Here is a 16,163-nt window from a genome sequence, read left to right on the forward strand (position 1 = left end):
CCCTATTGTCAACTTCTTTTTCCTATTGCCTATGCTTTCAACTGTTTTGTAATAGAGACAGCTCTTCATGTTTTCTCCATCTTTATTGACATCTCTCTTCTTTATTTTGTCTCACTGTTTGCATTCTCATTCTTCAAAAGTCTACTTTTTTTACAGCAACAGTCGTTATCAATAACATTATCATAACATTATCAATGTTAACTGTCTTAAAACATGCTTAGTTTGTAACAAATGGTAAAATGTTAAAAACTACATTCTTTCTTAAAACTTCCTTTTGTTACAGTGTTAAACTTTAACAGGTAATAAAAACAGCAAGTAGGAGATCTCATGGGTTTCTTAGCCTGAGTTACTTGAAGACATCATAATTAGACATCAATTCTTCTTGGGTTGAGAGATTAGTAGTAGTATAGACTATCATCATCTGCTGTTGCTTGTTCCTTTAGGATTAAAATGTGAATTTCACCAACAGCTTTGTCAGAGATTCTCTCTTTTTGGTCACCTAGCAGTGCCTGATGACTGTTTCCAAAATGTTTTTTCCTTATAGACTTCAGGATTTTAATTTATTGTTATCCATTGCTATTATTATTTCACATAATTTCAGTTCATGACAAAATATGATGTAGTGAATGTGTATAAACTATACTTTTTAATTGATATTCTCACATGTAATATTTGTTTATGAAATAGAAATTATTCTTGCTTGACACCAAATAATAATAACAATTATAGCTTAAGAAACAGGAAAAATATAGTTTATAATTTCTCTGAGTAAATTTTCTTTGGGCCAATTTTGTCAGTCAGATGCATGATCAAAATCCTACTACTTTTGCATTTCTATAAGCATGTGGCCCTTGTGCACACTCTAAAACCAATCAAAGGGAGAAGTAACACTTTTATAGAGTTGAGAACTGTAAACATCCTAGAAAAGTTATAGTATGTACTATACCTTGGTTAGTTATATGTAGCATCAAGATTCTTGGATCTATTCTTCTCCCATGTAGAATCTGAGCTATTATTTCTAGCATTTTTACCATTGATCATACCATGCATGCTTAAATTCCATTATGAATATAACTATAATTCACATTAAATTGTATGTTTATCTACTTAGGATGTTTGCATATTGGAAGGAGAATTGAATCAAGGAAAGATGAGTCCTGAGTTTGTAGTTAGTGTGTTAAAAACAGAAGCAAAAAAATAGGAAAACATGGTTGATTTAAACACAATGAACTTAACTTGGTACAGCTTTACTTAAATATGAAATGAAATTTTTGCTCCAAGATTTATAAGTGAAAATATAAAATACTGTTTATAAAAATAACTAAAAGGGAAAAGAATTCTGAGCACATTAGAATTCCTTTTACTGAGAAAGTATTAAATATTTTAATTTTTTTAAGTTGTCAAAAGTTATATTGTCTCATTTTCTCAAAAAATTAAGCATAAAATTTCTACATGACTCAGCAATTCCATTTCTAGTGATATACCCAAAGAACTGAAATACATCTTTTTACACAATCTTTCAGATTTTTCCCCACTTATAATTAAATAACTTTGAAGTATTAAATTTTAAAAATTCTGCGTAATGGTGGATCTTTGGCTGCTTATACCAACTAAATACTTTTGTTCTATTTGCCAGTTGACATACATTTTTTAGTATCTGGCAGTAGGGATATAAATTCCTTTAGGTCTTTTGTATTTTGTAGCATATTTAATTATAAGGTACATACTAGGAAGCTAGTACATGGAGGGAGGAATATGGAAACAATCTTGAGATTGGGTAAAATAAATGGATAAAATTTTTATAAGTTTTATTAGTACTTTTGTGATTGTTAAGCATTTTTTATTAGTAAGAAAGAAATAAGGTTTGCCCAGTGATTCAGTATTATGGTCCCAGCTACTCAAGAGACAGAAATTAGGAGCATTGGGATTAAAGGCTGGCCCAAGAGAAAAGTTCATGAGAACCCCAGTAGTTGGATCTGGTGGCATATGTTGATACATGTTTGTCATCCTAGCTATGTAAGAAGTTTAAATGTTCAGATTGGCCAATGCAAAATGTGAGACACTGTCCCCCAAGATAGCTAAAGCACAAAGGACTAGGGGAATGAATCAGATGCTAAAGTGCCTGCCTAGAAAGTGTGAGTTCCTGAGTTCAGTTTTCAGTGTTTTCTAGAAATACCATTTTATAGAAATTATATTAACTCTACAACTTTAAATAGCAAAAAAAAAACAAACAAAAAAAAGGGAAGCTAAATGTTATCTCCTTTACAACTTTTTGTTTTGTTTTCTGTTTTGCTTTCTCAATCTTTCTCATGTGATCCTGAATCTTGGGCTGACTATGAAATGATTTTTGGATTCCGTGAACCACAGAGCCTATTGTGAAGAATGGCAGACCTCCAACGTCTCACAGTATGCATTCCTTCCTCCACCAGTACACAGGGTCTTTCAAGAAGCCCCCATTGCGGAGACCTCACAGTGTAATTGGCGGAAGCCTTGGTTCCTTCATGGCAATGCCCAGAAATGGAAGTAGATTAGGTAATCTGATTACTTTTCAAGTGCCACTTTCTAATGTCAGTTGATTACTTTCTAATTATAGGACGTGTGTGTAGTTAGGTTGTAGTTGCATGAAAAATCAACCAGCCTTTATTAACTAATTTCTCTTTGTTAATAAAAAACTAAGTTACAAATAGGAAAGGATGTAGTTAAGGCTCCTCTAGTGTGATAGTAGTACTGATACTATAGAGAAATAGTACTAATTCTATAGCGAAGTAATACTTGTACATTATGAAACAAAGAAACCTGTAAAAATATTTCAACATGAATGGTAACCTAGGTTGGAGGTTAATGTGGTGTAATACCTTAGTAACTCCTCCATTCATCACCATATGGTTATAGTGGCTCACACCTGTAATCCTTGCTATTCAGGAGGCTGAAGTCTTTAGGATCTCAGATTGAAGCCAGCTCAGGCAAACAGTTTGATGTTATCCCATTTCCTAAAGATTTAGTAAAAAGCTGAACTGTATGTGTACTTAAATTGTAGAGCACCAGCCATGAGCAGACAAGCTGAGCAAGACCTCAAGAACCTGAATTCAAACACTGCTACCAAGAAAAAAAATTAGCATATCACCTGAGTTGTTACTATTTTATTACTATGTTCTTTAAAATATCCAGGAAAAAAACACATATTTGCAGGTTTTCACATATTTTATGTTTATTTCTATGGTCTTTTTGATGGTGTCTTCTGTGGTATTTGGAGTTTGCATGCATGCGTGCACATGTGCTGATACTAGGGTACAAACTCAAGGTCTGAGCTTTTTTCACTCAAGGCAGGTGCTGATACTAGGGTACAAACTCAAGGTCTGAGCTTTTTTCACTCAAGGCTGATATTCTACAACTTGAGCCACCCTTCCACTTCCAGCTTGTGGGTGATTGATTGGAGATAAGAATCTCATAGAATTTCCTGCCAGGTCTGGCTTCAAGTTGCAATCCTCACATCTCAGCCTCCTAAGTAGCTAGGATTATAGGTGTGAGCCGCTGCCACCCAGTTTGCATTATGTTTTGATCTGTTAATTGCATACCTATTGCATTCAAGATGTCAGAGACTTTGAATACTATGATTTTTTATGTTGACTGTTTATTTTACCTAGAGTTATAAGAAATTATATGAAAAATCAGTATATATATTTTTCTTGGAATATTTCTCTCAGTATTTCTATTTCTGAGTTTCTCAGTACTGGGTCTGAACTGAGGGCCTCATGCATGCTAAAGAAATTACCACTTCAGCCATGCCCCTAGTCCTATAATAGATCTTTTTACAGATAAACAATGTCTCATTTTTCTGATACAGATATTGTACATGAAAATCTAAAAATGGGATCAGATGGTGAAAGTGACCAAGCTTCTGGGACATCATCTGATGAAGTCCAGTCACCTACAGGAGTTTGTCTCAGAAATCGTATCCATAGACGGATCTCAATGGAGGTAAACTCTTAAAAATTGTGCCTTTGTACGTAAATTTATATCTATAACAAGAACACGCACACATATAGCCAACAAATAAATGCCCCATGAAATTTTTCATGAAGGCAAATGACACTTGTAAGATAGCTGTTTCTTAATGTTAATCAGTAGTAATCTGAATATGTTCCTTTTTTTCTAGTTCCTGTCCCAGGGCAGGTATAAATTAATTGTAGCTACAAAACACTATTTTAAGATGTTTTAAATTACCATAAATCTAAAATAATATATCAGCAAAGTCCTCTTTGCAGAAAATGTGATGTTAATTATTTCTCTTTTGAGATTTATCTGAGTACATCATGTTTAATATGTTGTCAAATTTTTAAGAAATATAAGTAAAATAGTCACTAGCTTTTTTTCCTTTTCTTTGAGTAACATTTCTTTTGTTATATTATCATAGCTACACATTTCTATAGCCCATTTAAATTGCTTTTCCATGTAAAAGAATATTTTTTCTTTCCTTTTTGAGGTCTAAACTCAGGGTCTTGTGCTTACTAATCTGGCACTCTACCGCCAAACCACTCTCCAAGCCCAGAATTCTTTTCTTTATCAGTACGACATAAAACCTTAGGGACAGAAATTGAGTATAACTTACAGCAGTATGTACTGTACATACTATGTGTTCTAACTGGGCACCATGGCTCATCCCAGTAATCCTAGGCTATTCAGGACGTTGAGATTTGAGGATCACAGTTTAAATCTAGTCCTAGCAGGAAAGCCTGTGAGACGCTTACCTCCAGTTAACCACCAAAAAGCCAGAGGTGTAGTGGATTAAGACACAGAGTAGAGCACTAGCCTTGAGCACAAAAGCTCCAGGAGAGCACCCAAGTTCTGAGTTAAAGCCCCAGGACCAGCATAAACACGTGCGCGCGCGCGCACACACACACACACACACACACACACACACGGTGCTTTGCAAAAATACTGAACGTTTGTTCTTTGTGGTGTTGTACTTTTTTTTTCCTTTCTTACTTCCTTTTGGATATTTGGTGTCACTATTGTAGCCTAGATTGGCTTTGAACCTCAGATCTTCCTGCCTCACGCTCCTGAGTGCTGGGATTACAGGTATGAACTCCTGTGCCTGGCTGAACATGCTTTTTACTGCTATTGAAATAATAATTAGATCATCTATCCTATTGGTTAATTGCATTTTCATTATTAAAAAATTACTTTTGAATGAATAAGGAAAACAATATCTGTTTTCTAAATGAAAATATTTTTACTGTAGGCATGAGTTTGATTTCTGTATAACTGTATAGTATGTCACAACAATATTGAAAATATTCTTTCCTTTTCTTTTTGCTGGTACTGGAACTGGAACTCAGAATCTCATATGACTGAGCCATGCCTCCAACCCAGCAGTTCACTTGTTAATTAAGAGATGGAGTCTTGAGAATTTTTCAGCTTTGGCTGCCTTTGAACTTTTGCCTATAATCTTAGCCTCCTTAGTAGCTAGGATCATAGGAGTGAACCATTGGTACCTGGCCTTAATTTTCTTCATAACGGGGTTTATTATTATTATATGCTTAAAATAGTTCATTTTAGTACCTGTGTTTAGGTTTTCTCACTAAGATCAGAGGCAAAAAGTTAAAAGGCAGCCATGGCAGAAAAATCCAAGTTTTTTTCCCAGTTCATATTTTATAATCAAAATACAAACACTGTGTACTATTTTAATTGACAGCAATAAGAAGATATTCTGATAAAACAACAATCTTTTCCCACTATTTCTTTAAAACCGCATTATAGATTTTTGCTTATGGCGAATTTTTTTTGGGGGGTGGGGGGGGGTTTGTCAAGGGGCTTGAATTCTGTCCCTGAGCTCTTCAGCTTAAGGCTAGTGCTCTACCACTTTGAGCCACAGCACTACTTCTGGTGGTTAAGTGGAGATGAGAGTCTCACAGACTTTCCTGGCTTTGAACTGCGATCCTCAGCTCTCAGCCTCCTCAGTAGCTAGAATTACAGGCATGAGCCATCAGCACCTGGCTATAGTGAATATTTGTGCCTTTAGTATAGTATACATAATCAATGTAAGTAACTTTGCAACTGTAATAAGACTTTAATCTCCCAAAATATAATGTATGGTAACGATCATGAATTCAAAAGTCTAATGCCCTTGGCACTTCTAGTTTTGATTAACGCCTCTTTTTTGTTGTAGGATTTAAATAAGCGGTTATCCCTACCTGCAGATATTAGAATACCTGATGGATATCTTGAAAAGTTGCAGATCAACAGCCCACCATTTGATCAACCTATGAGCCGAAGGTCACGTAGAGCTTCCTTAGTAAGTGTTTGGTCTCCTTTTCCTTAGTGTTTGGTCTCTTAGACGTACACCCTCTGATCTGCCTGCTTGATTCTCTGGATGAAAAGATTGCCCCTCTCTTTCCACCCTGTGCAACCCCAGGGATTTTACACATGCTAGACAAATGCTTTACCATTAAGTTATATCCCAAGCCCTTGGATTCACTTTTTATCTACAACTGTTGAATACCTAAATTTTACTACATTACCTTCTATATGTTGATTCTTTTTGTTCTTAAGGATTTATTAGAACCTATAAGATACATGCATATTGGAGTAAAATTAAAAGTATATTTTAGTTTTGGTTAAGTTTTACTGATATATGCTATATGTGAAGAAACACCTACTATGTAGAAGAACCATTTACGTGAGGTATACACAAACACCTATTAATATGTAGATTATACAATGAGATATCTAAACTGTGGTCATACACTCAATAAATATTTGTAGCATTAATATAATTGTGTAACTAGTACCAGGTGAATAAATGAAAATTTCTAAGTCCTTCTTACCATCTAATACCAAAGATTATTTTTACTTGCATCTGTCATATTTTTATGATTATTTATTATTATTACTATAATCATTTTTTGTAAGCCTTAGTACCTGGACCTTTTTAATTCTCATTGATGAACACACTCTGGTTGTTGTTGTTGTTTTGTTTTGTTCTGTTTTTGTGCCAGTCCTAGGGCTTGCACTCAGGGTCTGGGCACTGTCACAGCTTTTGTGCCCAAGACTAATGCTCTAACCTGAGCCACAACTCCATTTTTAGCCTTTTGGTGGCTATTTGAAGATAAGAGTCTCAGGGATTTTAATTCCCAGGCTGGCGTAGAACTTCGATCCTTGAATCTCAGTCTACTGAGTAGCTAGGATTACAACAAGGGTGAGTCACTGGTGTTTGGCTCACACGGATTTATTTATACAGTTCTTAATATTTTTGTTTGTTTCCTTTGTTTTGTTCAAATTTATTTTCAAAGTAATATACAGAGGGGTTACAGTTTCATACATAAGGCTCAGTGAGTACATTTCTTTGTTTTATTTTTTTGAGACTGGGTCATGTAGCCCAGGCTTTCCTGGAGTTTGCTTTGTAGCTGGGCTGGTCTCGTACTAACTCATGACAGTCTTGCCTCAGCCTTCTGAAATACGAATATACACCACTACACCCAGCTCTCTTTTCTAATTTTTCTTAGTCAATCTTTTAAACTTCTGTAATTAGAAATTTTAAAATATGTATTCAAATGTTTTTTAAAGCTAGGCTCAGTGACTCATGCCTATAATCTCAGATACTTAGGAAGCCGAGATCAAGAAGGTGATCATTTGAAGCCAACCTTGGCAAAATTCAGGTTTATAGACCCTTTCTCAACCAATAAAAAGCTGGGCATGATGACTTGTGCCTATCATTCCAGCTACATGAGAAACATAAATAAGTGGATTGTGGTCCTGGCCAACCTGAGTATAAATTCAGCTCCCTATTAAAAAAATTACTAAAGCAGAAAGAGTTGGAGGTGAGGGTCAATTGATGAAGTGCCTACCTAGCAAGTGTAATACCCTAGTCCTACTAAAAAATTATACAGCCTTTACAAATGTATGGAAATGTATATATCTGTAAAGTTTGTATATTATGCAATACTTGTTCCAATATGTACAGAAATATATAATATGTATTTTTGTTGTTGGCTTATTTTGTTCTGTGTTAATTATTTTGTGTTTCATCTGTGTTATATGTGGTTACAGTTCATTTTTTGCCTTGTGTGATGTTACATTGTATTACTGTACTGTATTTTTGGTTTTCGAATGTATTATACTTATTCAGATTTTAATGGTTTTTCACTAACATCCTTCATCTCTCCCAGGACCTCACTCAGGACACATTACATTTAGTTATCATAGCTCATGTTAAGAATATTGGTTATTTGACAAAGATCTATTTAATACTTATTTGTGTTTCATAAGAAATGAACTATTTTAGCCCTTAATCAAACAAAATAGGAAAGGCTATATGCAAATAGTCAGAATTTATCAATGCTCCCTTGCATGTACAATGATGTGTATAAGAGCAGATGAGAAAATAAGAGTGCCAAGTCTGATGTCTCTCAAGGTAGTCAACATATAATGGGATGTCGAAGTAAAGTTTCACTTATGAAATACAAGGCTAGGAAGTATGATGTGGTTAACAGCAAACTTTGTAAGGTGAAAATGATAAATCAAACTGAAGCACTGAAAATTTCTTCTGTCCTCTCGTGTCCAAGGGATAAAACCCATTACTGCCAGTTACAGTAACAATGACCTGTGTAGAACCGCTGCATGACTTTCACTTGCTGTGAAGCTAAGTTAGAACTACAGCTCTAGCATGCTAGCACAGCTTTTTAATTGTCCTAAAATACCTTGTGAGATCCAAGGCAAGCTAGAAATTTCCCATAATGTATACTATTACTCACAAGTTACACTAAATTATAAGACTACCCATGTAAGTTACAATTTGTGTATTTTTATTGTGGATAAGCTTTTACTCTAAGAGCCATCTGAACAGAAATTTGCTTAGGAATATGAAACAATGAATTCTTAACTTGCAACAATGGAATATCAGGAAAAACAGGACATCTTTATTTTTTATATTGAAATATAAAGCATACTGTGCCATTTCTAACTTGTTTTATAACACTTATGTAATATGAAGTAGTACTCAGTCTACATTGTGAGCTCATGTAAGTGGGAATCTCATCTGTCATTCTCACCACACTCCAGCACCTAGCATTGTGCTTGCTCACTGTTAAATAAATGAGCTTTGTCTTCTGTCCTCTGAATAATTTCTGTAGGAGAGCACACCAACAAGCTAGTCATTATATGTATTGTTAATCTTGTCAAGTTCAGCAGATAAAAAATACAAGCAAAGTTTTCTAATATTCCCATTTAAAGATTCAGTAATTGCTATTTGGACATAATAATTAAATTCTAAAGCCTGAAATTATTAAAATAGGATATGGGGTATGGTATGCTTTTTTTATTGTTTCAATTATCCTGCTGACAGTTCACTAGTTATATCTACCTTTTGTCTGATTTCTGCCAGCCTGCATCAATTCAGTAATGATTTTATTTTTATAAACTGGATTTCAAATTAAGTTTAACTGTATAATTATGCTACAAGATTCACTTTCTCTTTTTATATGTATTTTTTGTTGTTGTTGTTGTTTTTGCCAGTCCTGGGGCTGAGTTTTTTTTGCCAGTTCAGGGCCTGAGCACTGTCCCTGGCTTCTTTTTGCTCAAGGCTACACTCTACCTCTTGAGCCACAGTACCACTTCTGGCTTTTTCTATATATGTGGTGCTAGAGGAATCAAACCCAGGGCTTCATGTATGCGAGGAAAAGCACTCTACCACTAGGCCATATTCCCAACCCTATATATGTATTTTTAATTGACAGAGTCATACATGTTTAAATAGTACAATGGCATTTTAATCTTTGTATACAATATGTGATACACCGATTACACTGAGTAATCTTTCACCTAAATTACACATTTCTCTGTATGGGACATTCAAAATCCTCTGTACTAGCTATTTCAAAACATACAATTAATTTCTTCCAACCATTTTTTCTACCTTCTCACTTCCTCCCTACCTTCTTTTGGTTTATTTTGTGTCAGTATTGGGATGAACTCAGGGTCCCTTGCTCTCGCTTGGCTTTTTTGCTCAAGGCTGTAGCTCCTACTACCTGAGCCATACTTCCACTTCTAGCTTTTTCCTGATGAATTAGAGATAAAAACCTTTTCTCCCCTGACTCAAAAATACCCCCAAAAAAGTAGGGCTGGAGTGATGACTTAAACATAAAACACTCCCCTAGGAAGTGAAATGACCAGAGTTCAAACTCTAGCACAACCCTAAAAGAAAAAAAAAACTTCATAGTATAAAAGTAACCACCACTCCAAATCTATAACATAGATTTGCAGTTTTGGTTATTAATTGTTATGGTCTTGAGCCCTCTTTTCTTCCAGAATCAAGTATATTTTAAAACTTGATAAAGGACTTGATGATTGGAGTATAGATTCTTTAGGGAAGTTTTAAAAGATGAGAGAAGTGAATTGAAAATTTTAGAATAAATGCTAAGTTTATAATGATTTCCTTTCAGTCAGAAATTGGATTTGGGAAAATGGAAACCTACATCAAATTGGAAAAGCTTGGAGAGGTGAGTACTTGTTTATCTTGCTCTGAAAAGCAGCAGAACATTAGAAGGAATTAGACCACTTCAGTCCTTGAAATTATCCCATCAGCTTGAGAGAACAAAAAGTATTTTTGAAAATTCTTATTGAAGCAAAGGTATTGTGCTTTCTTGGTAACAAAATAGGCATTTGCTTGTTATCTTCCTGGCAGTCTACTGTCACGTGGGACATGGCATGAGTTAAAACTTGTGAAAGTAAAAACACTCCAGAGAGAAAAACATCTGTCATCAAAGAGTGAGGAAACTTAAGATTTTGTCTTGAACTTGACACTTTCTGTAGAATTACTAATATAAAATAAACTTCCACAATAAGAAAAGATAAAGAAAATAAACATTTTAGTTAATAGAGAAGCTTTGATGGAATTTTTTTAAGGAGTTTATGTATAGAGATTCTGAAAAGTCTAGAAACAGGCAAAATTTCTCATAGTTCGACAGTGTAATTCTATTTTTATTAAATATGCTCAACTAGTGTCCTTCTGTCTTCGTATGCTATTGCAGATAAAGTACCTTTTAATTTTAAAACTATTGATCAGCTTGTTAATCAGAACAAGTGTTTAGAAACCAAGTTAAAGTCTATGTTTTTATATTTTTGAGAAGTTCTGTAATGTTAGAAGAATATGAAAGCTGCATATGGAGCTTAATGTTTGCTGCTAATCTGATTATGGACTTTTCTTTGTAAGATAGAATTAAGCCCTAGAAGTTAGAAATTCAGTTAGGGCTTTTCATAACCCAGGTAGTGTTATTGTCCTAATGTTCTGATGCATTATGTTTGTTCAAAACTGGGACTCAAATTCAGCAGACACTCTCATTCTTTGGCCGGTGCTCTACAAACTGAGACCTCTCTGATGTCTTTCAAAATATGTTTTATAGGGTACATATGCAACAGTATACAAAGGAAGAAGTAAATTAACAGAAAATTTGGTGGCATTAAAAGAGATACGTTTGGAACACGAAGAAGGTGCACCATGTACAGCCATAAGAGAAGGTATACCATTTACATTGAATGTTTGAAAACCAAACCCAGATGAGTATGTTTCTTACAAATAAAGAGAGCTCAGATTTATATAGAAATATATATGATTGGAAGATATGATTAGACCTTACAAAGTTAAATTCTAAAACCAAAAATATGCAATATAAAGAAATTGATTATGTTATTGTATAGTTTATAGTAAAATCTTATGATATCTTTAAAGATCAGTGACAGATAAAGATTTGACCTAGGAGAGCCAGGCACCAGTAACTCAGAGCTGAAATCCTAGCTATTCTGGAGGCTGAGATGTGAGGATCGATATTTGAAGCCAGCTTGGGCATGAAAGGCCATGAGATTCTTGTCTTCAATTAACCTCCCTCTCACCCCCAGCAAAAAGTCAGAAGTAGAAGTAGCCTTGAGCTATGGATGCGCCCAGGCCCTGAGTTCAAGCCTCAGTACCACTACTAAATTAAAAAAAAAAATTGTCCTAGGTAATTATAAGTTAACTGTATAAATTAATCAAATATAAGAAATAAATAGGGGCTGGGGATATGGCCTAGTGGTAGAGTGCTTGCCTCACATACATGAAGCCCTGGGTTCAGTTCAAAAAGCCAGAAGTAGTACTGAGGCTTCAAGAGGTAGAGTGCTAGCCTTGAGCAGACAAAAGCCAGGAACAGTGTCCAGGCCCTGAGTTCAATCCCCAGGACTGGCCAAAAAATAAATAAACAGCATATCAACATTTATGTCACATGATATCATTTTATTTAAAACTATAATATTCAGAAAGTAGTTTGAGGCACTTGATTATAATTCAGCTTGCACTTGATATCTAAATTCTTGTCTCAGAAAGTTAATGTTAGAGAAAAAAATCGCAGAAGATTGAGAGTTGTAATATTGCAGACAATTTTAGGTATTATAATAATGAATAACAATGAAAGCAAACAAAATCTGCTGCCAAACCCCCTTGGTAATTTAGGTTGTAACATTGTCTTAAATATAATCTGGAATATTAAATTTAAATACTAAATTTACTTAAGATTTTATAGAGTGTGATTACCACAGACTAAAAAACTGACTTCCTTTTGTTTTTCAGTCTCACTATTGAAGGATTTAAAACATGCAAATATAGTAACCCTACATGACATTGTTCACACAGATAAATCTTTGACTCTGGTCTTTGAGTATCTGGTAAGCATTTAATAAATATTTAGTTTTTAATTTTTCTTTCATGAAATAGCAGAATAGACCTTTTAACAGGCTAATTGAAAGGCAATTATAGTTAATTAAATTATGTGTGTGGTGCATTGTTTTCCTTAAAAAAGCAGCTTGTATTTAAAAATCAAATGCTAACCAGGCACCTGCAACTCATGCTCATAATCCTAGCTTCGCAGGAGGCTGAGATCTGAAGATTGCAGTTCGAAGTCAGCGTAGGCAGGAAAGCCTGTGAGACTCTTAAATAAACTACCAAAAAGCCAGAAGTGGAGCTGTGGCTCAAGTGGTAGAGTGCTAGCTTTGAGCAAAGGAAGTTCAAGGACAGCACCCAGGCCTTGAGTTCAAACCCCAGGACTGCTCTCCCTGCAAAAATAAAAAATCCTACTTAAATGAGTCAGTTGTGCACCCTGAAAATTTTGTATCCTGTAGTAAAGTGCTGTTATTTTCCCCAGGATAAAGACCTGAAACAGTACATGGATGACTGTGGAAACATCATGAGTATGCACAATGTAAAGGTGTGTTTCAGTGTCATTTTAAATTTTGTCTGGAGATGAACTATTTTTTACAGTGAAATACACCAGTTTTGTAACTTTATTATAATTTTCTAAGCTTCAAATACATTATTGTCTTCTGAACATATACTCAATTTCTGTCTGCTATACTTTAACTTTCATAAAATTGGACCTTTTGTAGAATTATTTCATTTTGTTTTTTTTTCTTTTTTTTTTTTTGTCAGTACTAGTGTTTGAACTTGGGAGGACTCTGTACTTATTAGGCAAGTGTTTTGCCACTTGAACTGTACCTTCAATCCTTTCTTGCTTTTTTAGGTTAGTTTTTTACATAGGACCTGCCATTTTTGCCCTGTGCCAGTCTGAACCATGATCTTCCCAGTTTCTGCCTCCAAAATTGTTAGAATTATAGGAGAGAGGCCCTGTATCCTGTTTAAAAATTACTTTTGATATTTTTGCTCACATTGTAGTTTATTGTCCTATATATAGAAAGTTTATATAGGTATATTCGGCTTTTAAAAATCATCAAATACTTAAGATAAATACAAATGATAGGTGCATTCTGTGAACACATCCCTCCTTTAAATAGTGAAACTCTTTAATGTAAAGTGACATTTAATTGTAAAATAACAATTTAGCAAGAGTCTATGATACTCTTAGGAACCCCTCAGCTGTCATAAATGCAGTGCTAGAAACCCCTACCTATATTGTTAGAAAGAAAATTAAGGTAATCTGGTGTATTTTTTTAGTATATCAAAGAATTCAAGTAATGATAAGGGAAATTTGTTATGATAATCAGTATCTGATGAAACTCCAAAATTATTAGTTGACTGGCAAGCATTTGACATAGTTGTTCATACTATCTTTCTTTGAACCAAGAAGTATGCTCCAAATTTAGCAAAGACTTATCTAAACTTAATTGATAGTTTGAGAAGCCATTTTGGAAATAGGCTGTCCTGTATGTATGTTTGAGAACTTATAATTCTATAAGTAATAACGTTATACACTTATTTTTCTTTTAAATTGTAAGTTTCAATAAAGGAGAGCCAGTTTCGGTTACTAAAAGACATGTGGACAATGCATTACTAACAATTTTAGAACAGGCCTTTGGTGTGTGTGTGTGTGTGTGTGTGTGTGTGTGTGTGTGTGTGTGTGTGTGTGTGTGTCCTATGAGGTTTTTTTCATCATATTTTTATATTTTGTTTTTCAGGTGTTATAAATGTCACTTATGTACTTTCCCATTTTTAATTTTGCTTTTCCTGCTTTTGAAAGAAAATAATTTTGTAAGAAATAATTTTAAAAGATAATCACAATTTTGAAAGTACTCATTAATTATTATCAGGTTTGAAAAGTTTGTATCTTTCAAGGTAGACCTTTTCAGGTGTATATGCGTAGCTAAAGTTGGAAAGCGATTTATAATTTGTTCATCAAAATGGTTACAAAGATGCATTTTACTAATAATCTGACTTGTGGAATTGAAACTGCATTGTACAACTGCTTAAAATAAAATTAAAAAATAAGTTAAATAAAGTAGGAAAGATTGTGCTTCTATTTTCAAAAAATAAAGTGTATGAGAGAATTGGAATAGTAATTTTTAGGCTTTTTCAAAAACACATAAAATTTAGATTCTGGATATTTGGCTGCTTAGAATTCATCTGCTGTCCTGTCTTTTTCTTATGTTCTTCCCTGTTTTTTCATCTAAAAATGAACTGAAGATGCCTCTGAATTTTCAATACTTGAGGATCTTTTTTTCTAACCACAAAGAATTAAGATGTGATCCTTCTTGCCACCAAAAATCCACAAAACCCTCTACCATTGGCTTTATAGTAATTGCTTCTTTCCAAGAGCTGTCTGTTCCAAGCAAGTGCTATAGTTCTTATATTCCTTTTGAATCACAGCAGAGCTTAGAGAGCGAGTAGGAGGTGTTGAAACTAGAGTGCCCAGGAAATGGAAAGAGATCAGGTTATTTTTGTTGCAAGGACTTTGCCATTCTTTTTGATACCTTAGGTTTTCCATAAAATCAATTCTTATGTTTTAAAGATGCTGCTCCAAGTCAGATTTTAAAAATTATTTGTGCGTACATATACATACACACACACACACATACATATACACATGCACATATATATGTGTGTGTGTGTGTGTGTGTGTTTTAGGGGAGAAATAAATGACAGGAGTTTTTTGCTTATATTTTAAACTGTAATAACCCTTTGGCAAGTCTGTAAGTTTATAAATATGTAGCTAACTTATGTTTGTTAATAAATGAACTGTTGCTACAAAGACAAAGTGTTATTTATTTTTAGTTTTTTTACCAGGCCTTGAACTTGAACTCAGGACCTGGGTGCTGTCTCTGAGCTTCTTTGTACTCAAGGCTAGCACTCTATCTTTTAGGGAACATATTATTTATGATAGCTATTTTCATAGATATCACTAAAATAAACAATAGGAAGATTCTTCATGCTAAATAACAAACTTAACTATAATACTTAGAAAACAACTAAAAATGCATTTTTCTTAGAAGATATAAATACTTGTCTTTCTTGTCATATAGTAGAGTGGCTTTTCTTCTTACCATAATTTATGCTTATACCAAAAGTGTGTCTCATTTTCTGTAAGACTTACTGTCATTTTATTTGTTCCCATAGCTGTTTCTATACCAAATTCTACGTGGTTTGGCATATTGCCATAGAAGAAAGGTGTTACATCGAGACTTGAAACCACAGAACCTCCTCATTAATGAAAAAGGAGAATTAAAGCTAGCAGATTTTGGTATGGAATGATGAGATGTTTATAAATACTTTCAGGTAGCTAAGTTAAAAAGAACCATTGTCATGATGTGTCATCACTTTTATGTAGCTTTGCAGACCACAAAATAAGCTATTTGATAGCACTGTTGGTGGGTAGTTTATGTGGTTATGAGCAACAAATACCAAAAGTCAT

The 16,163-nt window shown here is 34.1% G+C and overlaps 1 protein-coding gene across 1 annotated transcript in view; it reads left to right on the forward strand.

The window, feature by feature from the left end:
• Cdk17 (cyclin dependent kinase 17) overlaps positions 1-16,163 on the forward strand; it is a 69,893-nt gene that overhangs the window by 38,068 nt on the left and 15,662 nt on the right. Inside the window, exons 3-10 of the mRNA XM_048357771.1 lie at positions 2,368-2,532; positions 3,845-3,978; positions 6,170-6,295; positions 10,440-10,496; positions 11,400-11,514; positions 12,596-12,690; positions 13,167-13,229; positions 15,869-15,992. Of these exons, the coding sequence (XP_048213728.1) occupies positions 2,368-2,532; positions 3,845-3,978; positions 6,170-6,295; positions 10,440-10,496; positions 11,400-11,514; positions 12,596-12,690; positions 13,167-13,229; positions 15,869-15,992 (879 nt within the window). The remainder of the gene's footprint in view (positions 1-2,367; positions 2,533-3,844; positions 3,979-6,169; positions 6,296-10,439; positions 10,497-11,399; positions 11,515-12,595; positions 12,691-13,166; positions 13,230-15,868; positions 15,993-16,163) is intronic.

The sequence above is a fragment of the Perognathus longimembris genome, chromosome 1 (genome assembly GCF_023159225.1).
Source record: "Perognathus longimembris pacificus isolate PPM17 chromosome 1, ASM2315922v1, whole genome shotgun sequence".
In the NCBI taxonomy this organism is placed as follows: Eukaryota; Metazoa; Chordata; class Mammalia; order Rodentia; family Heteromyidae; genus Perognathus; species Perognathus longimembris.